The sequence below is a fragment of the Eumetopias jubatus genome, unplaced genomic scaffold, assembly GCF_037043125.1.
Source record: "Eumetopias jubatus isolate StellerSeaLion01/CBP00866 unplaced genomic scaffold, mEumJub1_p1.0 scaffold_4, whole genome shotgun sequence".
Lineage (NCBI taxonomy): Eukaryota > Metazoa > Chordata > Mammalia > Carnivora > Otariidae > Eumetopias > Eumetopias jubatus.
Genome location: NW_028274810.1, coordinates 108052089 through 108079423, shown reverse-complemented (window position 1 = coordinate 108079423; position 27335 = coordinate 108052089). Strand labels below are relative to the sequence as shown.

The 27335-nt window shown below is 62.6% G+C and overlaps 2 protein-coding genes across 4 annotated transcripts; one reads left to right on the top strand and one right to left on the bottom strand.

Annotated features, from left to right (window-relative positions):
* Positions 1-148: 148 nt before the first annotated feature.
* On the bottom strand, positions 149-27229 carry BOP1 (BOP1 ribosomal biogenesis factor). 3 transcript variants are annotated; one of them, XM_028093624.2, is made up of 16 exons: positions 27099-27229; positions 25615-25815; positions 14077-14157; positions 2899-3053; positions 2694-2811; positions 2516-2617; positions 2233-2445; positions 1994-2155; positions 1824-1904; positions 1675-1744; positions 1442-1574; positions 1180-1360; positions 809-1097; positions 620-704; positions 434-541; positions 149-342 (listed from the first exon to the last, which is right to left on the bottom strand). In XM_028093624.2, exons 1-16 carry the CDS (start codon positions 27198-27200, stop codon positions 189-191), a joined length of 2235 nt encoding a protein of 744 aa, XP_027949425.1. In that variant the 5' UTR covers positions 27201-27229; the 3' UTR covers positions 149-188. The 3 variants fall into 3 exon arrangements, with proteins under 3 accessions (XP_027949425.1, XP_027949426.1, XP_087878825.1); XM_028093625.2 differs by lacking the exon at positions 14077-14157; XM_088022699.1 differs by lacking the exon at positions 25615-25815.
* Positions 4651-6411, top strand: SCX (scleraxis bHLH transcription factor). The gene is made up of 2 exons (XM_028093627.2): positions 4651-5223; positions 6175-6411. The coding sequence occupies exons 1-2, from the start codon at positions 4651-4653 to the stop codon at positions 6211-6213; spliced, it is 612 nt and encodes a 203-aa protein (XP_027949428.1). The 3' UTR covers positions 6214-6411.
* Positions 27230-27335: the final 106 nt, after the last annotated feature.

Genomic DNA, 27335 nt, shown 5'->3' with positions numbered 1-27335 from the left:
GAGCCCCTGTACCCCATTTAGGAAGACTCCGTGAACCAGGGGAAGGCCCCACGCTGTGGCAGGGCCGCTGGTCAAGAACCCCGAATCAAGGTCACGCCGGCAGTGGGCGGGGAACACCTGTATTGAGGGTCGTGAGCACGCATGCGCCGCCCCCGCCCCCGCCCCCGCCCCCGCGGACCCCGGGCGGCCTAGGTGAAGAGGCGGACGGTGCCGTCGGCCCCCGAGGAGAAGACCCATGGCTGGGTGGGGTGGAAGGCCACGTCCAGGACCCCCAGGTCTCGGGTCAGCACGTGTCCCCGCAGCACCTTCACCGGCACGAGCAGCGGGTTCTGCAGCAGGTCGCTGTGGGGGAGGGGAGCAAAGGGACTCAGGCCGGGGGCAGGACCCCCCCCCCCCCCCCCCCCGGGCAGGGCGCACGCGGCTCAGCACTCACTTGTACACCATCCCGTGGCAGACGATGATGCTGCCGTCGTCGGAGCCGGATGCGAACAGTGGGTACCGGGTGTGGAAGGCCACGGCCCTGAGGGCCTTCTTGTGGTGCCTGGAGGGCAGGGGCTGGGTGAGGGCAGGGGAGGGCAGGGGAGGTCCCGCCGGCACCCGCACCCCCACCGCCACTCACCTCAGCACCCTGTACGGCTCACAGGAAAGGTCCAGGTCGAACCACACGAGCTTGCTGTCATAGCTGCCGCAGATGACATTGTCCCCTGGGGACAGACGGGGTGGTGGGAACCTGCGGGGTGCACACTCCCCTGCGCCCGCCCGCCCTCCCCCGCAGGGTGCACACTCCCCTGCGCCCGCCCGCCCTCACCTGCAGGGTGCACTGCCAGGCTGGACACCCACTTGCAGTTTGGTCTTAGCTTCTTGGTGAGCTCCTGGCGCAGTAGGTGATAAAGGCGGACGCTGCGCTGGGAAGCCACCAGCAGGAAGGGTCGCAGGGGGTGGAAGGCCACCCGCTGCACCTGTCCGTGGCTACGGCGGAAGGGGCTCTGGCTGCGGTGCCGGCTCAGCTGGTGGATCAGCACCTGCGTGTGGCCCGCGGCGGCCAGCACCACGGCCATGTAGTCCCCGCGCCCGTGCCAAGTCACCTGTGTCACCGGCTGCAGGAGGCAACACTGGCTTAGCTGGGCCCTCCCCTGCCCCTCTCCATCCTAACCCACACCCCCCAGCAGCCCCCCACACCTTCCCATGGCAGATGCGCAGCCTCAGGCCCCCCTGGCGCTCGTCCTCTGAGGCCTCCAGCCAGCGGGCGGGCTGCACCGCAGGCTCCTCGGGCGGGACGAAGGCACTCAGCAGCTGGTCCGTGCCGCTCACCACCAGCCGGTCCCCCAGGGCCGGGTTCAGTAGCAGCACCGAGTCCTCTCTGCGGGCCAGAGTGACACGCAGCCCCTCAGGCTCAGGTCTGCACCCGCGGCCCCTAGCACCCCCCGGGCTGCCCACTTACACTGCCACGGCCACCAGGCAGATGGTGGGGTGGGGGTTCCAGGCAACGCTCCTCACCACACCGCCCACAGGCACGGTCCTCATGCAGCGGGCAGTGACCACCTCCCAGAGCCGCACCGAGCCATCATCAGAGCCTGGACGCAGCAAACAAGGCCCTCACCAGCTGCGGCAACCCCCCCCCCCCGCCCAGCAGTCCCCCCACCCAAGCTGGGAATGCCCCCACCCCAGGCTCACCTGAAGCTAGCCACTGGCCATCCGGGGAGACACTAAGGCAACGGACAAGGTCGCTGTGGCCCCTGTAGACCTACAGAGGAGAGGCAGTGAGGCGACAGACCCCCACCCAGAGGCTCCCCCCCACCAGGGGTTCCCCCCCACCTGCTTACCAGGGCCTGACATGTGGGGAAAGGCTGCAGGTCCCGCGGCCGGGGCAGTTTCGGGATGAGGTCTTCGGGGTCCACATTCACCTGGGACAGGTGAGCTCGAGGTCACCCTACCCCATGTCCTGTGCGCACCACCCCCCCCCCCCGGCGCACTGCTTCCCCCCGCAACACACCCTCATCTTGCGCTGCCGCGGGCACAGATAGAGGTCGAGGCAGCGCTCGAAACGCTCCTGGATGAAGCGGCCATACGCGGGCACGGCCCGCAGGCTGGGGAACTTGCGCGGCAAGAAGTTGAGCTTCCTCTCGCCCAGCTCCTGCTGCTGCCACGCCAGGCGCTGCGGAGACAGGGGTGAGCTGGGGGCCTCGGGGCCAGCAACGGGGGCCCAGACCCCCACCGCAGTGCAAGGCCCACCTCCTCTTCACTGGGCAGGTACTCGGGAGGCGGGTTGTAGGACTCTGCATGGCCGGGCAGGGCCAGCTTGGGCGCAGGCACGTGCATCTTGTGCCGGCCCAGCACAGCGTCAGGGTCCTCCTGCGCCCAGAGGTCATAGAAGCTAGGGGTGCGGTCCCGGGGCCGGTGAGGCTGGATCCAGCCCATCTTGATGGCGTGCACCATGCGAGAGACCTGCAAGGACAGGGCAGGTCAGTGCGCGTGGGGACGTGGGAGCGAACTCCGGACCGTAGACGGCGCCTACCTTCTCCTTCTCCACCAGGGACGGGATGAAGCTGCGCTTGTCGGCGGGTCGGTTGGTCACTGGGTGGATCATCAGGTCTCCACTGAAGAAGTCCACAGCCGGCTGGGAGCACAAGCAGACGTGTGGGCCGGGACCCTGCAGCTGACCCCCACACCCAGGGCGAGCTGCTGCCACCTACCTCGTACGGATCGAAGCTCTCGTCCCCAAACTGGCCCCGCTGCAGCCGCCGCACCAGGGCCACCTGCTCGTCGGTCAGCCGCACATCATGCCCTGTCATCCGGTCCTGCACTGTGCGCCTGGGGCCGGCCGCCCATCAGAGCCAAGCTCGAAGCCCCCCCCCCCGCCCCGCCCCCCCCCCACTGGCCCCATCCAAGCCTGCTCACCAGTAATCAGGGTTGTCCATCTTGTCCAGAAACTGGTCCAGCTCATCACGGGTCCGCAGGGGCTTGTAGATGCGCCTGCCATCCAGATCATAGCCCACGTGGGGGAAGTCATCGTACCACTCCAGGGGCACATTGCCCACCGTGTTCCGGATGTCCTGGGGCAGCAAGCCAGCGTGTCAGCATCGGGCACCCACCATGCCCGCCCCTCCCTCCAAGCTCCCCAAGAGTCACAGGCAAGGGCAGGGGGAACCAGCGAGAGCAAAGGGATGGGCCTCGAGGCTGGTGGGACGGGACCAGGGCACCCTGAGACGTGCCCTCTCCCTGGGGTGTGACGTGGCACGGCGGCCGGTGCTGTCCCCCATCCCCCCCCCCCAACTGGCCCTCAGAAGCGCCGGAGCTGTACCTTCACATTTTCCACTGAAGTGGTGCCAACCCCAGAGCCTCCCCCCTGGATTCCTTGGCCAGGACTCTGGGCAGCCACAGACAAGGGTGACCTCATCGCCCATGGGCTCCCTCCCCTGGTGGGGCCTTAGGCAAAAATGGGTAGTCACAGGCAGGGACTCAGGGAAGACCCCGCCAACCCACTCCAAGGGGACGTAGAAGCCGCTGCGTTCTGCCCTGCAGGCATTCGAGGACCCCCCTCAGCCCTCCCTGGTCCTGCCCCCCACCCCAGAGCAGCCACATTCCTGGACACACATTCCTGGTCGAGGCCCCGGCCAGCCACCACCCTCCCTCCGCCCAGCACAGAGACTGCTGCCCAGGCGGCCGCTTCCTGAACAGTGGCCACAGGGGGAGGGGCCCAGATGAGACTGAGCACAGCGGGGAGCCCGAGGGCCCCTTGCAGGAGCACAGGACCCCCTGGGCTCTGCCCATCTGCACCTGCCTGCCCCAGTCCTGCCAACTTTCATACTCCCAGCAAGCCCGTCCTTTGGGGACACCCCTGTGCCCCTGCCCTTCCTTCTCTGCACAGGAGTGGGGGGCCACCCCTGAATTGGACAGACCCTGGATCATGCAACAAGGGAATGGGGAGGCTGCTCCAGAGCAGGGGTACAGGCAGAGAGTGCAGCTTGTACCAGAGCTGGAGGGTATGGCTGACGCCAGGAGGCTGTGCCACCCGGGGACCCCAAGCACAACTCGGGGTGGGGGGCAGCCTTGGACAGTGGAGTGAACTCCAGCCCCCCAGGGCTCTGTACCCCCTCCCCACTCTGCCTGGCACAAAAGGCCCAAGTGTACACAGGAGAGAGAGACAGAGAGAGAGAGACAAACAGGGTGTGGCCCGGCACCAGCGCCAGGGCATCTGAGTTAACTTGCTCACGCTGGGGGAGAAGACCTGCCTGGGTCACGGGTCCCACTTGACCCTCCTGCCCCCTGCGGAGGCAGAGGGAGAGGGCTGCACAGCCCCGGTACCCCCGCAGAAGGGGATTCCCACTTCCCCACAGCCCCCAGAGACAGCGAGATGCTGCAGGCTCCTTCAGCGTGGCGCGGGAAGGCAGAGGGACGAGGGCCCCTGCTCTGTGCGGCCTCCGGGGGCTGGGAGGCGGGGAGGAGGGCGGGCCGGCGCGGGGGAGGGGCCGCCGCCACTATAAAGGCCCGGCCCGCGGCCCCTCTTCCAGCCCGGGACGCACACGTGCGCGCGGCGCCGCAGCCGCCACCGCGGGCCACCGAGACCCGCGCCTCCCCGGCCCCCGGGCGGCCGCGCGGCGGGCGGCATGCGCTGTGCAAGGCGGAGCTGACGGCGCGCCCGCCGGCCCCATGTCCTTCGCCATGCTGCGCTCGGCGCCGCCCGGCCGCTACCTGTACCCCGAGGTGAGCCCGCTGTCGGAGGACGAGGACCGCGGCAGCGAGAGTTCGGGCTCCGACGAGAAGCCCTGCCGCGTGCACGCAGCGCGCTGCGGCCTCCAGGGCACCCGGAGGCGGGCCGGGGGCAGGCGGGCGGGGGGCGGCGCCCCGGGGCCCGGTGGGCGGCCGGGCCGAGAGCCCCGGCAGCGGCACACAGCGAACGCGCGCGAGCGGGACCGCACCAATAGCGTGAACACGGCCTTCACGGCGCTGCGCACGCTCATCCCCACGGAGCCGGCCGACCGCAAGCTCTCCAAGATCGAGACGCTGCGCCTGGCCTCCAGCTACATCTCGCACCTGGGCAACGTGCTGCTGGTGGGCGAGGCCTGCGGCGACGGGCAGCCGTGCCACTCGGGGCCTGCCTTCTTCCACGCGGCGCGCCCGGGCAGTCCCCCGCCGCCGCCCCCACCGCCCCCCACCCGCGACGGCGAGAACGCCCAGCCCAAACAGATCTGTACCTTCTGCCTCAGCAACCAGAGAAAGTTGGTGAGTGTCACCCACGGGGCATCCACGGAAAAGAGGCGAGGAGGATGTGGCGGCCTCTGCCTCCATACCACCCCAGCTACCCACACCTGCTGGGCAGAGAACAGGGCCAGAGGCCGGCAGAGCACCCCCCCCCCACCAGCAGCACCTGTGATCCGGTGCGCCCAGGGGTCCAGGAAGGGAGGAGCATAAGAAGGCCCAGCTGGAGCAGGCAGGGCTGGGCCTTCCTTGGGCCTTCTCCCCTCGAGTCCCCAGGGACACAGGTGCCCATGGGGACCAAACAGGGCCAGCCAGGGCTACGTGGGAGTCTGGGAAGCAGGGAAGACACCAAACTGGAAGAGGCTGGGGGACGAGACCAGGATTGGTTCAAGAAACTCTGGCCCCCCCCACCCTGTCCCCAAAGGAAGGGGACTCCCCCACCCCACCCCCATCTGTTTGCCCTGTCAGAGCCCCTGCCACCAGCCCCAGGCCTATCAGGCACCTGCTAGCCCTCCTGTGGCCCTGGCCCAAGACCCCAGGGCTGCCCACTCAGACCCCGGGCGGCTGTGGGCTCTGCAGACAGGAGGCTGGCGGGAGATGTGGGGGCTGGGGGAGAGGGCCACGTTGCGGGAGCGCTGGCCGGCTGTGATTTACAGCCCCTGCCGTGCTTGGTGGCACCGGAAAAGCAGGGTGAGCAGGGAGAAAATGCGGCGCGGCTTTCCCCGATCCCCATTTCCTCTCCAGACAGCACGCGTGAGCTCCTGGGGCCTGAACATCTGGGAAATTTAATTTTACAATTTCGGCTGTGCAGCAGTGTACTCTCCTCCCCAAACTGCATGGGGAAGCTGGGGTGAGCGTGGAAGGGGGTGCTTTCAGCACCCACCATCTGAGACAGCACCCAGTGGGGAAGCCCGGAGGCGCGGGCTGGCACTGGGTCTGTGGCCAGGCCCTGACACTGCCCCCTCCCCTCTGCAGAGCAAGGACCGAGACAGAAAGACCACGATTCGGAGTTAGAGGCGGACGCCGCTGGGCTATCCACAGAGAGCCCCCGTGGACCTGACTCGGGCACAGGCCTCCTGTGGACGCCCAGCAAGCCAGCCCTGCCTCCGGCTACAGTGGGGCCGATGGACAGACAAGTGTGCAGGACTCTGCACTGGCCCAACGGGCCCAGGCCCACCGGAACCTTCTGTGCTGGCTTCCTACCTGGGTTTTCTTCTGGTCACTGCGTGCTGGCATCTTGTGTCTTTGATATGATAATATAAAGTCTGGAAACTTTGTATAATTAAAAACAAAACAGTATCGTCCAACCGTGGAAGCACACAGTTCTCTTGAACGGTTCAGAATCCAGCCTGAGCCCAGCCCTCATGGTGCTCTCTCCGAGCTCACTGCTCCCACCTTTGGTGCTCCCTGGGCCAGAGGCACCAGTTCTCAGGGAAGGCCTCCACCCTCCAGGGGCTGGGCTACCCCTCCCAGGCCTGAGGCAGAGTGAGGCACCTCCTCCTGGCCTGGGGGCTGAAGGAGACCGGTGAGGGACAGGAAAGGACAGAGGGAGCCCACTGCCATGCAGCAGGGGACCGGCCAGTCCGGTGTCCTCTCCAAGGGCCTGCCCGGCACCCAGGCGTCCCTGAAGGGGTGAGGAGGGCAGAGCTCACAGCACGATCATGCCAAGCCTCGGGGCGTCAGTCTTTGCCCAGAGACCCAAGAAGCGGACGCCTGGGGGAGGTGGAGTGAGGGGCGCTGCCCGGCACAGCAGGTTTCCAAGCCTGGGTGGGCCTAAGGGTGCAAGCCAGATGGCAGCCACCTGCATTCACCCCTGGGCCCCCAAACAGGGCTATGGGTCCCACCCCTGCTGGGGTGCCCTGGCTCCCCCTCCCCTACGAGCTGTAAGAGGAGAGGAGCTCCATGACCCCTGCCCCCCGGCCCTGCGCTCAGCCCTCTGCAGCACTGCTCACACGGGAAGGAAGGAACCCTGGCTGCCTACCACTATGCCCCACCCAGCTCCTCCAAAGGCCCCACCTGCTCGTGAGGAGGGCAATTTCAGGCCCCCTCCCCGAGCTGTGCACAGCTGGCTGACCATTAAAATCCTGCAGGTGACAATTACGGTTTAGCGGCTTGAGCTCTGCTGGCACAGCACAGAAGAAAGGCAGGGGGCAGCCCTCTGTGAGCCACCACCCCATCCCCCCCCACACCCCCTGCTGGTCAGGCAGGCCAGCAGCCTGACTTCCGGCCAGACCGGGCAGGGAATGGCCGAGGGCGCCAGGTGCCGGCCCTGGCCCCCCCCAGCCCTCAGCACAGGCTCCGGGGCCCCCACTGACACCCTCCTGGGCCCCCAGGGAGAGGCCAGGTGCTGAGGCCCACGTGGGCACCCCAACAGGGCAGGGCCAGAGCTGCCCCCCTCCTCTGCACAGAGGGGCTCCAGGGAACTGCGAAGCAGGAAGCGGTGGTGTAATTTTGGAGGAAACTCTCAAAGCCAGAGCCATTAAGGGCCAGAGGGGGGGCTGTGTCCGACGTGATAGAAATATAACAGGATAAAAAGACGCCACGGCAGGTTCCATTCAGAAAGAAACCCAACCCCAAATTTCCTTTCCCTAATCCTGCAGGAGCCTACAGCTGGCCAGAAGAAGGAGGGAGAGGGCAAGCCCCCACCCCGCCCGCCTGCCCGGAGACATGGGGGTCCAGATGGGGGCTGAGGAAGGCCCTGGGGGAGGTGTCCAGGGGAGGCAGGTGCACCCTAGGGCCTCTGTGCCTGCCTCCCCTGCCTCACTGGTTACAGGATGACGTTCTATGGGGAGGGTTTGTGGCCCACCTGCCCCTCACCTACTGTAATCACATTTCCACAGCTGAGCCTGGGTGGGGGACGCAAACCTCCCTTACGAAGCCCCCCCCCCAGATGACGAGCACCTAAGTGGGCACCCACCTTGTGGTCACGGAGCAATGCGGCAGGAGACAGAACGGGGAGCAAGTCCGGCGTGAGGCCAGAGGGGAGGGCAGAGGAAGGGACAGCCCCTGGAGCCCCAGGACTGAGGGGGTGTCAGGAGACCCCTGCAGGGCGTGCTGCCAGTCTGGGAGGCTGGTGGGAGAGGACGGGCCCGCTGGGATGGTCCCCGGGGACCTAGCCCATCGGGGCACGGTGTGCACGGGCCAAGTTCTCCGCTGCCGGGCCTGTGACTCCCAACAGTGGCTGCAGCTTGGCCGACTCAGGCCTGGGCAGCGGGCCCGGTGCTGCCTGAGCTGCTCCGGTAGCAGCACGGCGGCGGCGGCGGTGAGGGCCTGGCCCGCCAGCCAACAGGAGGGAGCGGAGGGGGCGGGGGAGGAGCACTCCGTCACCCTCCACTGCTCCAGAAATTCAAACCAGACTGGGGGTGGCGGGCTGGCCCGAGCCCGGCGGCCCCACTTGAGTCCACTCGGCTCCTCACAGCCGCTGGGCTGGGGGTGGCAGGTGCTCCCTGCCCACTGCAGGCCCTGCTTCCTTCCCAGAATGCTGGCCTTGCCTTCCACCAGGAGGGACAAAGACCCAGGGCTCCCCCGTGTGTGCACCCCAGAGGCAGCTGGAAAGGAGGGGCCGGGCCCGCGCCCTGGGCCAGCCGCCGCCGCCTCTGTGGGCCAAGCTGGGCTGGAAACACTCTGATGGGCCCCGGCTGTCAGCTCCCTGTCCCCGGCCTGGGGAATGAGCTGCCGGCGGCACCACATGATTCATCACCCGGCCCGAGCCCACAGGCCAGCCGGCCCCCACCCTGCTCAGCACCTGTGGGCTGCCAGGAAGCACATGTGACCCTGTGGGGGCAAGCACCCCCCGACCCCTCCAGGTCAGGCGCCGAGCTTGGAGGTGTGGGCTGAGGACACAGACACCCCCCCCATGCTCTCCTGGGGGGGGCCACTCTGCCCCAAGGACAAGCCTCTGGGATGGGGCCAGCAGGGGTCCCCCGCCCCCCAGACTGCACCGGACATAAGCAGCAAGCAACAACTGGCTGATGTGTCGGCTGGGATTTTTCCGCTCTCGATGAGCCCCTCCCCTCCCCCTCCCCAAAGTGGCTGCAGCTGTCAGGACCGCAGATTGGAACTGCAGGTACGGCGCTGGCCCGCTGCCCACCTCCCTCCCGTGTCTGTCTGCGAGGGAGGAAGCCGGCCCACCTCTGGAATCCTTCACTCTCTCCTCATTCTGCCTCTCTCCCACCTGTCCCCTGGGAGCGTGGGGTCAGCCGCCCTCGCTCAGGCTCTCTCTTTTCCCTTGCCCCTCTCCGATTACAATGCCGGCAGTGTTCGCTCAGCCCCCTGCACGAAGCTCCCGCCTGTCTCTGAGTGCCGCTCAGCCTTCCTGAGCCTCAGCCTCTCCTTGCTCCTCCACTGTGTTTAATCTCTGCCACAATACAGGGCAGGGGGAGGCTGGGCCATGTGCCCCAGGCTCACCTGCTGCATCTGAACCCAAAGAAGGTTCCAGCAGGATGAGTCCTGGTTCACGGACCAGAGGGGAGAAAGCCAGGTCCTACTTGGCCTCTTCCTGCCTCACAGGCCAAAGCCAGGTGAGGAGACCCCAGCAGGGGACCGGGCCAAAAGCAGAGGCCATGAACCAGCTGGATGCGCCAGGGGGACCAAGTGGGGAGCTCGGAGCCGCCTTCCCCAACCTCCTCCATCAGACCGCCATTTCCCTTGCTGACTCAGGTAGCAGGGCACCTCTGCAGCAGCCGGCCCAGACACCACCACCTGCCTCTGTCCATCCCTCTCAGAAGTGCCGCCAGCCAGGCCCACCGGAGCCTCACATGTGTGCTGGCCCAGGACCCCTCTGAGACCACTGCTTGGCCCCCCCACCAATCCCTCCATGGCTCGGAGGTAGCAAGTCCACCCTCCGTGGGGTCCATGGGAAGGGGAGGGTGTGCCGAGGCTGCCCTAGCTCCCAGGCCCTCAGATCCCTGGCCCCCACCCACCCTGGGGGTCCCCTGACTCTGCAGTCCAGGGTGCGGGCACAGGCTCATGGCCCCCCTGCGGAGTGGAAGAGACCTGTCCTGAAACAGGTCTCACACACAGACACACTTCAAACACAGAGCTGCTGCTGCTTGAGTTGGGCCTGGCCCCAGCACGCCACACCTGCCCCTGCCCCATCCCCTGCCCCATCCCCAGGGCTCCACACCTGCCCCATCCCCTGCCCCTTCCCCAGGGCTCCACACCTGCCCCATCCCCTGCCCCATCCCCAGGGCTCCACACCTGCCCCATCCCCTGCCCCATCCCCAGGGCTCCACACCTGCCCCATCCCCTGCCCCATCCCCAGGGCTCCACACCTGCCCCATCCCCTGCCCCATCCCCAGGGCTCCACACCTGCCCCATCCCCAGGGCTCCACACCTGCCCCATCCCCTGCCCGTTCCCTCCACACCTGCCCCATCCCCTGCCCCATCCCCAGGGCTCCACACCTGCCCCATCCCCTGCCCCTTCCCCAGGGCTCCACACCTGCCCCATCCCCTGCCCCTTCCCCAGGGCTCCACACCTGCCCCATCCCCTGCCCCATCCCCAGGGCTCCACACCTGCCCCATCCCCTGCCCCTTCCCCAGGGCTCCAGAATCTCACTCTGGAGGATTCACCTCAGCCCCTGACTGGGGCCTCGGTCCCCAGCCCACTCTGCAGTCGCTATCCCTCACCCACCTTCCTACAGAACTTGCCCTTGCCCCAACTACCAGCCACACCTCCAGGCCCAGGGCAAACCCTCCTCCCTCAGGAGGCCCCTGTTCCAGCACTCTCCCACCCCCTGCACGGCTGGGCTCCTACTGCCAAGGAAACGCTCCAAGTGGGCACACACAGCAGGCTGGGGCCTCACCACCCACATGCCCCAGCACCAAGGGACCCTGCTCTGTCCCAGAACGCATACTACACCCCTTATACGGGACAGCTGCTTCCCCCACTGCAACCCCCCCACTGACCCCTCCCCTGCCCTCCCCAGGGGGAGCCCTCTCTCCCGACTAGGGAGAAGCACCAGGCCAGCACAGGGCGGGTGCAGCACCGGCAGGAGGCCATGCCTCCTGCCCCAAGCGCCGCAGGCCTGGCTCAGAGGTGGAGCCCCACCGCGGCACCAAGGGGCACTCTGCGGTCACAGGCGTCACGCCCACGGCGCCCTGCGGCCACCTGCAAGGCTGTGGGTCAGACCAGCGGGAAGGGACAGACTCGCAGGCTGGCTGTGGGGGTGAAGGGCCGACACGAGCAGACCGAGCGCCGGGCGCTCTCCACAAACAGCTCGAAACCCGAGCCGACAGGCTCCCGCTGACGCAAGCGCTCCGAGTGCGCGGGCGGCCAGGATGGGCGGGGCGGCGGCCCCGGGAGGAGCGGGAGGCCGCCAGCACTGGAGGCAGCTGCCGGTTCAGTAGCTGGGAGAAGCCATTAACGGCCGTTTGGCGAGAGAGCAGAGGGGATGGCGGGCTCCGCATACAGACAGGCCTGGGCCCGTCCCTGCGGGACCCCAAGTCACCGCGAGGCCAGGGCGCCGTGGAGCCGGCCAGGGCCGCAGCCCCGCCCCTACCCCCGTGGAGGTCCCGCGGGGGACAGGAGGCTGTCAGGCCCAGGGGTTCAGGGACTCGGATGACGGGGGGAGGATGCCTCCCAGCCTCGGTGGCCAGAGTTCTTAGCCACCCTTCACCTCTCACCTACTGCCGGCCTCAGTTTCTCCCAGCTGCTTGAAACAAAGAGGGGCCCAAGGCTGTGAAGGCCGCCAGCCCCCTCCCCCCACCCCGCCCCACCTCCCCGGGGTCCGGAGGCTGGATGAGATCACGTCTGTGAGGTGCCGGTGCCGTGGGAGCGGAGTGGGGTGGACACAGCCTGCGGCTGCTCAGGGCTCCCCCCGCTCCAGGACCCCCGCCAGGCCCAGCAGCACATCCAGGGGACTTGGGCCCCAGTGCAGCTTGGGATGTGAATTTGGGGACTAAGGGCAAATGTATGGGAACAGGGCTCAGCATATCCCACGAAGGTAGAGTGTCACTCATCAGTCAACATCTGGGGTGGGGGGTTCCCCAAAGCCAGACCCAGAAGAGGCCAGCAGTCAGAGGGTCCGGAAGCCCCCCCAGCATCCCCCAGCTCAGGCCTCAGATCCAGACCCAGGGAATGGGCAGGGCAGGGTCCAGGGGAAGGGAGGCCAGGTGGCACTTCCACCCCACCCCCTCAGGCCTCCACGCTGCAGCGTCCGGGAAGGTTGTCTCTCCCAGGAGCACCAACCCTGTCAGGACACCTCTGCTGCTGGCCAGGGCCTTACGTGGGGTCCAGACAGCACTGGCCACCCCGAAGGACACTGCTGGGAGAATGGACTGCCCTGACACCGCAGGTGTCCCCAGACTGTGGGCCCTCACAGGCTCCAAAAAAACCACAGCAAGCCATGGGGCAGACCGGCCTCCGAGCCCCTGGCTCCACACCAGGCACCCAGTGGGGCCACTTGCCGCTCAGGCCCCGGGGCCTCTTCCCCGAAGCCCAGCGCACTTTGCTTGGATTGCAAAGACACCCACGACGTCAGGGTGGAAGGAACCGGTGCCCACATGCCCCCAAGCACCCCAGGCACACGTGCTGCTCAGGGCAGGGAAGCATCTGTTGGCCTGGCGAGCTCCTGAAAGATGAGCCCCCTCGAGCCGCGGGCCGGCTGTGCTGGCAGAAGCTCGGGAAGGCGGGCACCAGGGCCCCCGCCTGTCACTTGGACATATGGGATAGTCATTGCCAGAGGAAGCGGCCCCCGCAGCCCCCACTGCGGCTCCAGGCCAGGCCGGGCGGCCGGGACGAGCGCCTCCCTGTGGGCAGGCCCAGGCCCCTCCCCCGCCTCTGCACTCCATTTACAACCATCATCGATTTCTCAAAATACCAAATATAAAAAAGTAGCCGACAGGATGTGGCTGCCGACAGCCAGAGCCCCTGGGAGGGGGGAGACAGGCAGGGAGCCGCACTGCGCTGGCCCCCCCTCACCGTGTGCGCCCGCTGCTCCGGCCAGGAAACCAATTTATTTTGTTTTGTCTCTGTTCTCTGAACGCACAGAGACCAGATCGGGCGGGCAGCCAAGGCTCCTGCAGCCGCTGCCAAGAGAGCGTGAGCGTGGGGGTGGAGGCCGAACAGGGGAGGGGGCGCGTGCCTCCCCAGGCCCCGGGACAGCCCCCGACAGGCGGCAGGAAGAACTCTGGAGGACCACCGTCCCTGCGAGGACCGCGCCAACACGCAGCCGTCCTTCCGCAGCCCTGAGGCCCACCGTCCAAGGAGGCACACACCCGGGCGGGCACCACGGCGCGGGGGCCACAGCCCGGCCAGTGGCTGGGACACACCTGCGAGGGGACGGGCAGGAGGAGACAGCCACCTTGGGGGCTCAGAGCTCCTTAGCTTCCAGCCCTCCCAAAGCAGGCAGGCCCAGGTAGCAGAGACACAGCCTCTGGCCCACACACTGGGGCGTCTGGATGCCAGATGGGGCACTCCTAGCCCACCAGCACGCTCGTCCCTTCAGACCCTGAACTTGAGGGGGCAGCCGGGATTCACTGAGGCCCACATCAGTCCACACCTCGAGGACACCAGGGAGGGAAGGGGCAGATCACCCAGAGGCCACCCACCTCCTGCACGAGGCTGCCAGGTGATGCTGCTTGCGTCTGTCACCCCGGGGGCCCAGCACAGGCCAGCCCCGCCCCAGCCTCTCTGTGCCCACCGAGAGCACGAGCGCAGCCTCCACAGAGCACGAGGGACCCCAGTATCAGCTGGCTGCCCCACAGATACACCCGGGGGTTCCCCATGTCCCGTCCCCCCCAGTTCCTTCCCAAGCAGTGACACACAGCCCGGGAGACATGTACCCCCGACCCCGCGACTGCCCTTCCGGACCCTCTGCGCCCAGGGCAGCACAGCCCGGCTGGGGAAGGACCCCCCCTCGTGGAAGGCACCCCCACCTCCTCGTCAGAGCTGTCCTCTGCATACTCTTCACGGCCCTGCACGCTCGCCGCCTCTGTCCTTGGGGAAGGGGTCCCAGCCTGAAAGACAGAGGGGACAATGGGGATGTCAGGACACGCACGCCCTCTGACCCCGGGCAGCGCCCACGCCCGCAGTCCCCTGCCCCCTCCTTGATGGTGGCGGCTCAGGAAGAACAAACTGTCCCTCCTGCCGATGCTGAGGCCAAGCTTCCCGCCGCCCCCAATCTCTAAGCAGCTCCAGCCTGGCCCTGGGCCTTAAGACAAGACCAGTGACACCCCAGGTCTCCGTGGGCCTCTTGGACCCCACCTGAGATCCTCTGTCAAGGGCCAGATTCATCGCCGTGTGCTAGCTCCAAGGAAGGACCCCAGGGAAGGGCTGACACCTGTACCAGATGGGAACAGGAACACTCAGCAAGGAAGCCACCAGCTGAGGGCTCAGCCGCCCCCGCACCCTCTAATGAAGAAAACTGGCTGCAGGGCTCCTGGCCCAACGGCCCATACCCAGCCCTGCCAGGCCTAGGAGAGGCTAGGGTCAGGGAGCAAAGTGGGGGTGGCCACTTTGTGGCAGCAAGTAAGGGCAGGGCAGGGCCCACACCTGGGCCGGGCCCTCTGGAGGGCGTGTGGCACCTGCTGTCAGCCACTGTGGCAGGACCCTCTCCCCCAGGAGGCCAAGGTGTCTGCAGCAGCTGAGAGCCACACTCAGCCCAGTCAGCCAAGGGCCCAGAGAGGCACCCCTAACCTACAGAATGCCGGGAGGACACAGCCCCCCAGGCCAACCCCAACCCACCAGGTCAGGGAGTGGGTGCCCCTGAACATTCACACCCTAACCTGGAAAACAGATTCTTCCCTCACAGGGTGGGGGAATCGGGTGTACCGGAACCGGGACTGATGGGGAAAACAGCCCTACCTCTCACTCCTGGGCGCAGTAAAGTACTCGGGAGCAGGGGCCCCCGAGCGAGGCACCCCCGCCAGAGCCCCACTCCCCCTGACCGGGCAGGAGCCAAAGGCCTGTGAGGTGGCTCTTCCTCTCGCCTGTTTTTTCCCTCAGTATAAGGAGGGTGGGAGACTAAGTTTTTTTCCAGGCCAGGAACACGGCGGGATTCGGTTTCCATGTCTCCCCCACCCCCGCTCCCCATGCTGCACACACTGTGGGAGCCCTGCCCACTGAAAGTGGGTCAGCACAGCCTGATGGGTGCAGGGTGTGGGTGGGGGGCGAGGAGGGCAAGCCCTGACCAGGACTCAAAGCTCTCCTCCATCCTTGCCCACAGCAGCGACCAGTGGACACACCTGCCCCAGGCCCAGGGCCAGGCAACAAGTCTCCTCAGCAAGCGCCCTGACGCCAGGCCAGGGCCGACGGATCCACGGTGCCGGCCTCCGGCCAGACTCCACAGCTGCCCACGGCACCAGCCCACCCAATGCTCTCCACCAGCACTAAGCTCCGGAGAGTCCCACGCCACCTGTGCCTCAGGCCACGGTCACGGGGTCCCAGCAGGAGATGTCACGGCCCCTCATCCTCCAGTACACCCCACCTCGCCCCGTGCTGGGTGTGGCCGGCCCCCGGGGACAGCATGGAGGAGCAGGGAGCCAGAGACAGGCAGGCCCCCCGACAAGGAGGGGGCCCCCCAGCAGTGGGGCTGCAAGTTCCCACACAAAAGAGCTGGCCCCCCAGCCCTCCTTGGTCTCCCTCCAGAAGTGCCGCTGCAGGGGACACGGGTGCCGCCAGGGGGCAGCAGAGTACAGGCACGGCCCGGCTGCAGGAACCAGGGGAGGCTCAGGGAGCGGCGCACACCTGTGGACACACCTGTGCACACAACACCTGTGCACACACTTGTGGACACACTTGCCGTGGTTGGGCACTGGGCATTTAAAAAGAGGAAAACTTAAAGAGAACGTGAAACACAAGGGGAACACATCTTGTTTCTCTGCCCACCCCAAGACCATAATTAACACCATGAGGACCAAAGCAGGGGCCCCCAGGGGGCTCTGCCTCGATGGCATCGCAACTGCTAGGGACCCCCTGGTGACCAGCATCAGACCCAGCCCAGCCACACCCCACTGCCACCGCCACCTGGCACGTGACAGCTCGGCTCCTCCAGCTTTTCACGCAAGCCGGACCCCGACAGCCCCCGCGGTGACTCAGACGAGGGCGGCCAGGCTGGAACTTGGCTCCCTGCACGGCCTTCCAGTGGGGTGAGAGATGCAGAGGGCAGCAGGGGAACAGCGGCCCCCACACCCTGAAGGTCCGCGGGAGGTGCGCCAGGCTTGTGTGCGTCCCTGACACCTGGGAGCAAAGGTCAAATCCAGACTGCGGCCGCTAACATGCGTTCTCAGGGATCTGGGGTGTGGCACAAACACACGAATGAGCACGAATGAGAGTCCACGGAGCTGCTGGCCTGCCGCAGACCCCGCAGAGCGGCCAGCAGTGCTGCTAAGCCTCTTCGGGGAGCCCGGGACCCCAAACGGCAAGTATCAGTGAGCTCTGCGCACGCAGCTCATCTGACAAGAGACGCAGACTGATACCGAGCAGACACGCACAGTTTCTAAAGAGTATACACCACTGGGCCCGAAAAGACCAGGGACAACACAAACTGAAACTCCCCCTCGTTCCTGAGGGAAAAGGCAGGTGACTCGCTGGAGGGCTGGGAGCCTGAGCCGGCCTTGTACAAGGAAATGGCTGCTTACAGCAGAGACTACTCTGTGCTCCCCGCCTCCCCATTTACAACAGATGAGTTTAATGGGACTCGATGCCACCACCACAAACAGCTGTGTGGAGACGAGGCCCAGGACTAGCACCAGCTCCAGGCTTGATTCACACGAGCCCTTCGGGCTGGGCGTGGCAATAGGATAAGGGGGGGGGCATTATGTACACAGTGGCAAGAATACGGCTGTTTCATTATTTTCTTTTAAATTTCTTTACTTGGGGACACCTGGGTGGCTCAGTCAGTGAAGCATCTGCCTTCAGTTCAGGTCATGATCCCAGGGTCCTGGAATCTAGCCCTGCATCAGGCTCATGCTCAGCGGGGAGCCTGCTTCTTCCTCTTCCCCCCAGCTCGTGGTCTCTCTCTTGCTCTGTCAAATAAATAAACCCCTTAAATATTTCTTTATTTGAGAGAGAGAGAGCGCACATGTGATATGAGGGAGGGGCAGAGGAAGGGAGGGGGGAATAGAGAGAGAGAGTGTGCGCACATGCATGTGGGGCAGAGGGAGAGGGAGGAGGAGACCGAGCAGGGAGCCCGATGCAGAGCTGGATCCCAGGACCCTGGGATCATCACCTCAGCCGAAGACAGATGCTTCATTGGCTGAGCCACCCAGGTGCCCCAGGAGAAAGAGTCTTAAGCAGAGTCTGAACTGCGTGTGGAGCCCAATGTGGGACTCCATCTCACGACCCTGAGATTCTGACCTGAGCCAAAACAGAGTTGGGACACTTGAGCAACTGAATCACCTGGATGCCCCAGACTGTTGCTGTTTCAAACCATGGCTACAAATCTTTGACTTTCCTCCCACTGAGGGCAGAGGCTATATGCCCCCTCCCCCACCCCCGCAATCTGGGTGGGTTTCTGGCAGGCTCACCTATCCAAGGAAAGCAGCCCAGACCAACAATGTGTGAACTCCAAGTCTGCAGCTGTGCCCCTGGAGCCCTGAGCCCTTTGGATGAGGACAAGCCCAGCAAGTGCCAACCGTGTCCCAGCCTGGACAGATGAGTAAAAAGACCCCATCTGTTCTTCCTTAGGACCCTCACCTGAGCCCCAAAACATGAGGTGTGATGAATGATGACTGTCCTAGAGCAGAACATAGCAGAACCCTGCAGGGGCACAGGAAAAGGTGACGTGTTCCGAGTGCGCAGCCTAATTCTCAGGTGGGACCCAGCTGAAGGCGGCTGTGGGTCACCCCAGACATGACACCACCTCACCCTACCTGAACACTGATGCCCAGAAATGATGGTGCTGTAAAATGGCTGTCTGATGCTCAAGGCATTGGGATGGACTGTGGTGGAACGGCAGCCTGCCTGCCCCCACGGGAACCAATCCCACCTGGGCAGCTGGCTCGCGTCCTTAGCTCTCCCAGTGGTCCCCAGGCACTTCTCAGCTGAGGTGAGCTCTGTTAACCAGCTGGTGAGACTACCTGGGAGTGCCCCCCTTGTGGCACCCCACAAGCCACAGCACCCACATCACACTCCACCAGTGCCCACGCCTGGACCCCAGTGTGGGCAGCACCACCGCGGCCTGGGCCCCTCAGAGGATGCAGGGAAGTGAGGACCCTCCCGCCCATTGAGAGGCCCTAGTGAGCGGGAAGCACAGGTGGGGCGCGAGTGGGTGTGCAGGGACAGGGGAGCCTAAGGAGACTCCCCTCTAAGGTCGATTCCCGCCCCCAACCGTTGCCTGAGGGTGAAGGCAGGAGGGGCGCCGGCAGCGCAGCAGTGCGGGGGGCACAGCTCCTCTCCAGCCTCCTTTGGGGAGGTATATGCAGAGGGCTCTGTGGCTGGGGCACAGTGTAAGGGGCAGGGGCCGCAAAGTGTGCCCCAGGAGACCAGCCTGGTAAACAGGGACTCAGGTCAACAAGGTCGTGGAGCACCAGGACAAGTGAGCAGGCAGCCAGTCCTGAGAGGACCCGGAGACAGGGGTGGGTGCCCTAAGTGGAGGCAAATGGAGTGAGCGGACATGAGAAGACGTCTCTCCAGTGGAGAATAGCAGTACCCCGTGCCCAAAACTACACGCGTCAAAACAAACAAGCAAATCTGCCAGTTGCGGGCAGCCTGCAGCCATGGACCTCCCTGCAAGTGCCCTGAGCCCCCAGACAAGACCTCCGCGGAGGAAGATGGGGACCCCATGGCCCCACCCTCCTGAGCACCTGCTAGCCCCCCAAATACAGTGCTCTTCCTCCCTTGAGCTCCTCCAGCCCCTGCCAGCACCCTGAAAGTACATCAGCCCGCCTGCGTCCCCGACTCCCAGAACCAGTGAGAACATGAGTTACTGTCCCGCCGCTAAGCATGCGGCTACTCAGTTACAGGACAACAGATAAGGGGGACAAGGAGAGCCAAGATGGCGCCTGGCGCCACAGACGGGACACCTCAGCCCAGCGGAACGGCAAGGACCTTGGCAGTCCTGACCCCTACGGGCAAATGCACGGCTGCTCCCACCAAGGGACGCCGACCAAAGGAACTTCTGAGATCAGGGGAAGGAAACTGAGGGTCAGGGAACAAAGGGGGTCAGGAGAAAGTTCTAGGACGAGAGATTAAAAAGAAAAGAATCGACGGAGACAGCTATTCCTTCCTAATATTCCTTCCCCATAAGGACCTGCCGGCCCCCTGGGAGAGGACTTGGGGGTATTTCCTGGGGTCCACTCCCGCCTTGAGCTAGAGCCCCCGGGAGCAGGGAGCGGGGAGGGGGTTGCAGGCCCAGCTGGGCAGAGAGGCCCAAGTTCAGAAGCGGCACACACCAAGGGTCTACGTGGCCTTCTCCGACCCACTCGAGGAGAATGAAGTGCAGCCTGCCGAGCCGACCTTTGAGACATGACAGCAAGGAAAACCTCCCGTTTGAGGCATTCTCGGTACAGAACACGCCCCTTTGTAATGTGATGTAAGAAAATACCATAAAGCAACACGAAACCACCTCTTCCATTTGTCAGAGCAGGAAAAACAAAGACTCTTAAGCACACATGGTCTCGGCGGGTACGGAAAATTGGTGACTGAGGTGGCTGTCATGAGTGCTACGTAGCACTTCCCTTCCACTAAAAATGCTCTGGCCTTTGACCCAGAGATGCTTCTGGGAATGCCTCCCAAGAACTGCTTGCACATGTGAGAACGAGCATACGCCACGGGACTCCAGGAGCACTGCCCACCCACCGGGGCGGCCCCCACGCACCGTGGACACCAAGTGGTGAGGACAGCTCTCAGAGCCAGGGGGAAGAGCAGAAGACAGAAGTCAGGAAGCCATCAGGCATGGCACAAACGGGAGCCTGGATGTGCAAAGAACACCCTAGACAGACCCAGGCACAGTCCTCACCCTTATGCAGGGGCAGGAGGCAGGACAGTGGGAGGGACGACCCTCAGGAGCTCCCCAGCGATCACTTTGCTGTATCCTGCCATGCTTGTCACGTAATCCCACACAACCCCGAAAAAGAAAGTGGTGGATGTGTCTGAATCGCCTCCAAAGACCCAAGAGGAAGTGGAGGAGGAGCTCACATACAGTGGTGCCCAGGACAGCCTGGCACCTAAGCGGGCCATGTCTCCCCAGGGTGACCCTGAGCACCTGGGCCACGTAACCCCATCCCTCCCCATGGGAAAGGAAGGTGGAGACTCGGGGCAGTCCCCCTGGAACGTGCCAGTGATCACCCGCCATCCGTTCTCACCCCTGGATGGCTTCAGCAGGATATTCACGGCCAGCCTGGGATGGCCTGTGGCAGACATACCTGGAACCCATGACTTGTGGGGCAGGGTCCCCGACAATGACCTATCAGCCCCGTTCCTCCCGGAACAGGAAGGCAAACCCTCCGGCTCCGTCTTGTAGAGGTCACTCAGCTGCCTGGAGTGCCTGGGCCGGGTGCATCCCCCTCTAGGCCGCAGAGCTGGACCGTGAGCAGCACCACCCCCTGCTGGCTTCAGCCTCAGGCCGTGCATCCCTGACGCCAGCACGCAGTCCCCACGGGGAGGCGGGATGCCCTTCGGGCGTGTGCAGCAGGGTGGCTGGGAGCCGGGGGGTGGCTCGCCGATCCCTGGAAGTGGTGGAAGCCTTGACACAGGTTAAGGGGGACAGAATGCGGAAGGAACAGTGGCAGGAGCAAACAGTGGCCGAGAGGTTAGGGGAAAGCCCCGTAGCGTGGTGCCGGTTGGCAGCCTGGTAAGAACCAGGCCCCAGAGAGGAGGCACAGGAATGGGAGGAAAAGTAGCTGGGCATTTTCTGTGGCCACAGAAGCCAAAGTGGGTCCCGGGGAAATTAGCACTTCCACTTGCAGAAGTAGCTCCCCTAAGACCACTGTTTGCAAGACCATACAGGTGGCTGAGGCCAGGAGCCTAAGATCTCTGGGGGCTTTCTGCTGCAGAGCTGGGGTAGCTGGTGACAAGCACAAGCTGGAGACACTGCTGACGCGGGTCTGGGAGACACTCGTTCTAGAAGCTGCTCAGTGGAGGGGGCCTTGGTTTGCTGGCTCACCCACCCCGGTGGCAGAACATCTCGACAGAATCCTCCATGCTGTGACATGTGACAACCCACCAGCGGCAGCAGACCCCCAAGAGGGCCGTGACCCCGCAGAACCCCCAATATGGCAGGGAAGTGCTGCATGTAAGCACCCTGGACTGGCTTCAGGGCCCAGTGACAGAGGATGACAGGGCTGCCGTGGGGACTACTCCCGGACAGCCAAGCCAGCCGGGACGGTGGGAAGACAGGAGAACGCGCAGGAAGTGGCAGTGGCTGCTGGCCCGGTTTCCAGCTACGAGGCTGCACGCTAGAAACAGGCTCAGACCATCCAAAGAGTGCGTGTGAGAAGAGGTAGGGCGGGGAGCCAGCTCAACCAAACGGCGGAGTGCGATGGCTCTGGGGGAGCAGGAGAGACGGGGGGTTTCCAGCAAGGACTGAGAACACCCTCCCTCCAACTCAATCCTCCCTCTTGGCCTGGAGAAGTTCAACCCTGGTAAAATGACAACCGTGCTTCAGAACACAAAATATTCCAACAGGGGCCACCGGTACCCCTCAATTAAAGCACAATAAAGCCAGAGACGTGAACACCCAAGCAGGGCAGGATCCTGCGGTGGCAACCCCGGGTGGTGCGCGGAACTCAGAACCCCTCATGACTTGTGGGGCTCATGTCCAGGATGACCCACAGGAGACAGGGCTCGGAGCCTGGGTGTGCAACGGGAGGAGCCCGGGGGCTGACACACTGACGCTGCCCCGCACAGCGCACACCGGAGCGGCCGCGGTCCTGGCTTCGAGCCGGGGCGCAGGTCAGGCTGCTGTGGAGCCAGAGACAGCCTCACTCGCCTCTGAGAACTGGCCCCATCCAGGTGGCCAGAGCCAGCTTCCCGGGACTGAAGGCTGCCCCCTCCTTCTGGAGAACGGAGGGCTTCAGTCCCGGCTGAATGGAGCAGCAAGCAGACCCGGGAAGGTGGCCTTGCAGAGAACACGCGGCTTGGCTGGCAGGAGTCTGACGGAGAGCCCAGGCGAGGGGCGCCTGCGCAGCCGCTCAGAGGGAGCGAGCGTGGCCACGCCCACAACGAGTGCCCCTCCCACCAGGCTCCGCGCGCTAGCGCTTGAAATACTGGCACACTTTACCTAGTTTACAGAATTTAAGTAGAAATTCTTTAAAGGGGGCGCCTGGGTGGCTCAGTCGTTAAGCGTCTGCCTTCGGCTCAGGTCATGGTCCCAGGGTCCTGGGATCGAACCCCGCATCGGGCTCCCTGCTCAGTGGGGAGCCTGCTTCTCCCTCTCCCACTCCCCCTGCTTGTGTTCCTGCTCTCACTGTGTCTCTCTCTGTCAAATAAATAAATTAAATCTTAAAAAAAAAAGACTTTTTTTTAAGTGGCGGAGGGGCAGAGGGAGAGGGAGAGACTCTTAAGCAGGCTCCACGCCCAGCACAGGGCTTGCCCCCATGACCCTGAGATCAGGACCTGAGCCAAAATGAAGAGCCGGAGCTTAACCGACAGACACACCCAGGCACCACAAATAGAAAATTTTCATTTAAAAAGTTATTAAACTTTTTTTTAAGTAGGCTCCATGCCCAACACAGGGCTTGAACTCATGACCCAGAGATCAAGAGTCACATGCTTTACCTACCAAGTCAGCCAGATGCCCCAAAAGTGATTTAATTTTTAAAAATTATTTTTAGGGGCACCTAGGTGACTCAGTTGGTTGAGCATCCAGCTCCTGAATTCGGCTCAGGCCATGATCTCAGGGTCATGGGATCAAGCCCCTTATGGGGCTCCACACCCAGAAGGGAAACTGCTTAAGAGTCTCTCTCTGCCCCTCCCGCTCATGTGCACATACATACTCACAGGCACATACACGCTCACACTCTATAAAAAATTAATTTAAAAATTATTTAAAAAATTTTATTTATAAAAAAGAATAAAACCCCCTTTTTAAAATTAAAAAAATCAGAGGCGCCTTGGTGGCTCAGTTGTTAAGTGACTCTTGATCTTGGTTCAAGTCTTGATCTCACAGTCATGAGTTTAAGCTCTGCCTCGGGCTCCATGCTGGGCGTGGAGCCTACTTTATTTATTTTATTTTTATTTATTTATTTATTTTAAAGATTTTATTTATTGGTCAGAGAGAGCAAGCGAGCACAAGCAGGGGGAGTGGGAGAGGGAGAAGCAGGCTTCCCGCTGAGCAGGGAGCCGGCTCGATCCCAGGACCCTGGGACCATGACCTGAGCTGAAGGCAGATGCTTCACCGACTGAGCCACCCAGGCGTCTCGTGGAGCCTACTTAAAAATAAATAAATAAATAAATGTGTGGATCCTTAATTGCAAAAGGAAAAAATGACGTGGAAAGATGATTATTAGCAGTGGTCACCAATTGGAGCATTGGTCTTGAGGAAGAACTTCCACTCTTTACTGAGTAGTGTTGATGAAAAATTTAATTTTTGTCAAGGAAGGTACAGTTTGTATACCTTGTATAACTAAACCAAAGGTTTGTATACCTTTGGCCTTGTACCTGCCCCCGTGATAATGGGGAAGGGTGCACTTCCCCCTTGTCTTAAGTGAGAAAAATGAGAGAAAAGCTTAATTTAACTAAAATGCAGTATTTGCTCTTTGGAATGTTTTATTTACTTATTTATTTATTAAAAGATTTTATTTATTTGACAGAGAGAGAGAGAGAGACAGCGAGAGAGGGAACAAGGTATAGTTTGTTTCAACCACAGTTATGTGCTCTGTTCTCAGGAACTCCAAAAATCCACATGCCTGGGCCTCTTCAGGTGATTCTGAGGTCACCTGAAGGTTGACACAAACTATAGGTTGAAACAAACTATACAAGGTATAGTTTGTATACCTTTGTATAACTTTAAAAAGTTTAAAAAAAGGAGGAAAAACAGCTCAGTTGACCATCATCCTACAAACCACAGTCAATACAGTTCACACATCATCTCTCTATGCACACCGGCATTATGACTAAAGCTTGAATGGGTAGAAGGTTTGAATCTGGGCACCTGGGTGGCTCAGTCGTTAAGTGTCTGCCTTCAGCTCCGGTCGTGGTCCCAGGGTCCTGGGATCAAGTCCTGCATAGGGCTCCCTGCTCAGCAGGGAGTCTGCTTCTCCCTCTGCTCCTCCTCCCTGCTCTTTCTCAAATAAATAATCTTTAAAAAAAGAAAAAAAAGGTTTAAATCTGACTTTAAATCCTTTCTTCCTAGGAAACAGATCAAACAAGCATGGCTTTTTGGTTTCTATTATGGGACTAGATTTCTGTATGATTTAAGGTCATAACCTTCAGAACACCAGACCCACTGGAAATACAAATAGTTATGAACTACTTTCTAAAACATTCCAGGGGTGGGTTCCTGGGTGGCTCAGTTGGTTAAGCAACTGCCTTCGGCTCAGGTCATGATCCTGGAGTCCCAGGATCGAGTCCCACATCGGGCTCCTGGCTCGGCAGGGAGCCTGCTTCTCCCTCTGACCCTCTCCCCTCTCATGCTGTTTCTCTCTCTCTCTCTAATAAATAAATAAATAAAATCTTTAAAAAATAAAAAATAAAAAAAAATAAAACATTCCAGGGGTGCCCGGGGGGCTCAGGTGGTTAAGTGTCTGCCTTCGGCTCAGGTCATGGTCCCAGGGTCCTGGGATCGAGCCCCACATCGGGCTCCCTGCTCCTTGGGAAGCCTGCTTCTCCCTCTCCTGCTCCTCCTGCTTGTGTTCCCTCTCTCGCTGTCTCTCTCCCTCTCTCTGTCAAATAAATAAAATCTTTTAATAAATAAGTAAATAAATAAAACGTTCCAAAGAGCAAATACTGTATTTTAGTTAAATTAAGCTTTTCTCTCATTTTTCTCACTTAAGACAAGGGGGAAGTGCACCCTTCCCCATTATCACGGGGACAGGTACAAGGCCAAAGCCTCAGCCAGCCAGGCTCCCTGGGATCAGGCTCAGGTGTTCGGGTGGCTCCCTCCTGTGTATCCTGTGAGCTCCCCACCAGGCAGTCCCTTGCACATGAATCCCCACCTCAGGCTTTGCCCCCAGGAAACCCAGCCTACAACTGCAAGTGGGCTGAGTTTCATGGAGAGGTGACCTCAGAATCACCTGAAGAGGCCCAGGCATGTGGATTTTTGGAGTTCCTGAGAACAGAGCACATCACTGTGGTTGAAAAACAACCCCCAAGAGCTCAGAGCACTCCAGCTCTAACCAAGTATTCCATTTGGCCCCAAATGTGCCCACAGGTGCATCAGAGGAGGGATGTGGGCCTTGGGGTTCCCAAGGAAACTTGGGAGAAAGCAGTGTGGGAACAGCCCCCCAGAGAGCCTAAGACCTGGCGGTCACTTTCTTTCCTGGCCATCTTCATCTAGAGAGGAGAGGCTACTGGCAGGCTCCTCGCTCACCCACCTGCACCTGCTGCCCAGTGGTCTTCTCCATTCCGCTGTGGCCCTCATCACTGTTGACCCCATCCTCGCTCTCGGCTGGGTCATCCTCACTACTGTCGCTGCCGGAATCTTCCAGACCTGAGAACACACTCTCCTCACTTTCAGACAGGCCAGAGTCACTGCCATCCTGGAGGCTGGGAGCAGGAGCACAGGCGAGAGAGAGCTGCAAGGAGCACAGTGTTGATGATGGCCACACCCCCAGGCCACCCTGATGACCCATGGCCCTGTGTGGCCAGCCTCCAAGGCCAAAGCCCTCAGGTCACAAGCCTCTACCTCCACCAAAACCATCACCCAACCCGGGTGGAACCTTCCTCACTGTCCACCTCCACTGACAGCATGGCCACCTGCCCTTGGAAGGGACACTGAATTTCTTGCATCTCACAAGGGAAGGGCTGTTCAAGGACAACATCTCTTTCTTAGAGTTCAGTTCCCATCAAATTTCCAACCCAGGCTCTCCATCCTCCGCATCCCACGCTGGCAAACTCCAGAGCTATGAGGGCACTGGGCAGAAGCTGGGGCCAGCAGAGGAACAGGACGATGGAGGGGCTTTTCTCTCTGAAAGAGAAGCCTCCGTATCCAACTAGATTGAGACCAACAGTTGATCAGTAAATTGTAAAGGTGGGCTGAACAGTGACAAAAATGATACAAATCCGACTTAAAAACAAGTATATGCCCACTCATCCCCTCCTCGGGAAGGGCCCCAGGTTATTCTGAGCAGAGCCCTGCTTACCAGATACCATCTCACCCCTAACTCTACAGGACACAATGCACAGTGCGTGAACCCCGTCACTGCCTTTTAAAAACGAACAAGAAATTGTAGACTTCTAGGAAACTTCTGAGTACAGAATCCTGAATTTCACTGTTTTTCAATAGTTTACAACTCTCTCACCTAACTGGGCAGCCTGCACTTTGTGTAGAGCTGCTGGCCCGCAGGCGAACAGCATGGAGGAGAGTCCGCGGAGAAGGGCTGAGCCGCACGTGCTGCCAGGACTTTCTACGGCCCAGACGAACTGCCATCCACAGCCGGCGTGGCCGTGCGTCCACTTAAAAACATGTCCAAGGCGGTAAGCCCTGGGTTCTTTCAATCTCCTATCTTCCCTCATTTTTAGAATATGCCTGACGTGCCAGCAGTGCGTAAATACGTACTCACTGGGGGTGCGAGCGCAGATCTGTGCGATGGTAAGATGCACAATCCAAGGGGCTTCGGGGCTGCCGCACAGGATGCCACCTCTCCTGCCCTTCGCTCCCTACTCCGCCTCCCCCTCCAGCCGCCCCCTGCGCAAGGGGTGCTCCCTCCCAAGGCCGCACAGGACAGACGACCCCTTCTTCCTCACATTCCCAGGCCCGCCGCGCGCCGGGTGGCCTCGCGGTGGGCCGACGAGCCACCACGTGCGGCCCCGGGCCCCGCCGCCCGACCCCGCCGCTCGGACCCGCTCCCCCTGTCACCTCCTCTGGCTCCGGCTCCGGCTCCGCCTCCGGCCCCCGCGGCCGCTTCCCGGGCCGCGCCCCCGTCGCCGCTGCACGCCCCGCGCCCCGCGCGCCCGCCATGCTACCCGGCAGGTCCCGACCGCGCCGCCACTTCCGGCAGCGCAGGCCGCGTGGGAATGGGGCGGGGCCTGCGGGGTCAGGGGGCGCGGCCCGTCCCGCCCTTCCCGGCCCGATTGGTGGGGCGGGTCCAGCACG

Bases quoted from the DNA above. Each gene is read 5' to 3' on its own strand.
- SCX (XM_028093627.2), top strand. From the start codon at position 4,651: ATGTCCTTCGCCATGCTGCGCTCGGCGCCGCCCGGCCGCTACCTGTAC. The intron at 5,224-6,174 runs GTGAGTGTCACC...TCCCCTCTGCAG, and splicing joins TCAGCAACCAGAGAAAGTTG to AGCAAGGACCGAGACAGAAA.
- BOP1 (XM_028093624.2), bottom strand. From the start codon at position 27,200: ATGGCGGGCGCGCGGGGCGCGGGGCGTGCAGCGGCGACGGGGGCGCGG. The intron at 3,054-14,076 runs GTGGGGGTGCCT...TTGCTGCCCCAG, and splicing joins AGGACAGCTCTGACGAGGAG to GACATCCGGAACACGGTGGG. The intron at 705-808 runs GTGAGGGCGGGC...GTCTGTCCCCAG, and splicing joins CCTGGCAGTGCACCCTGCAG to GGGACAATGTCATCTGCGGC.